At 71.5% G+C, this 414-nt stretch overlaps 1 protein-coding gene across 1 annotated transcript in view; it reads left to right on the top strand.

Moving 5' to 3' along the window:
• Positions 1-414, top strand: part of TBC1D10A (TBC1 domain family, member 10A) — a 30,677-nt gene that overhangs the window by 28,294 nt on the left and 1,969 nt on the right. The window contains exon 10 of the mRNA XM_010828868.1: positions 36-408. Within this exon, the coding sequence (XP_010827170.1) occupies positions 36-408 (373 nt within the window). The remainder of the gene's footprint in view (positions 1-35; positions 409-414) is intronic.

Below are 414 nucleotides of genomic sequence, written 5' to 3'. Positions count from 1 at the left end.
ATGGCCCGGGCTGGGAGGCGGAAGGGGACAGCTCTTCCTGACGCCCCCCGCCTTCACCGCCCCACAGGTGGTGGAGCTGCCAGTGACGGAGCGCCAGATCGAGCGCGAGCACCTCATCCAGCTGCGGCGCTGGCAGGAGACGCGGGGGGAGCTGCAGTGCCCGTCCCCACCCAGGCTGCACGGCGCCAAGGCCATCCTGGAGGCAGAGCCGGGCCCACGGCCCAGCCTGCAGCCCTCACCATCCATCCGCCTGCCCCTGGACGCCCCCCTCTCTGGCTCCAAAGGCAAGTCCAAGGCATCCAAGCAGGTCCAGAAGGAGCCGCGGGAGCCAGCGAGGGAGAGTGGGCAGCGGGACCAGCCGCCTGCCGCGAGTCAAGCCAAGGCAGCGGCTGCCGCAGGAGATGCATCACCCCC

Source organism: Bison bison, unplaced genomic scaffold (assembly GCF_000754665.1).
Source record: "Bison bison bison isolate TAMUID 2011002044 unplaced genomic scaffold, Bison_UMD1.0 scf7180017864495, whole genome shotgun sequence".
Lineage (NCBI taxonomy): Eukaryota > Metazoa > Chordata > Mammalia > Artiodactyla > Bovidae > Bison > Bison bison.
Note: the sequence above shows the minus strand (reverse complement) of the source record. Positions and strands in the feature narration are given on the sequence as shown.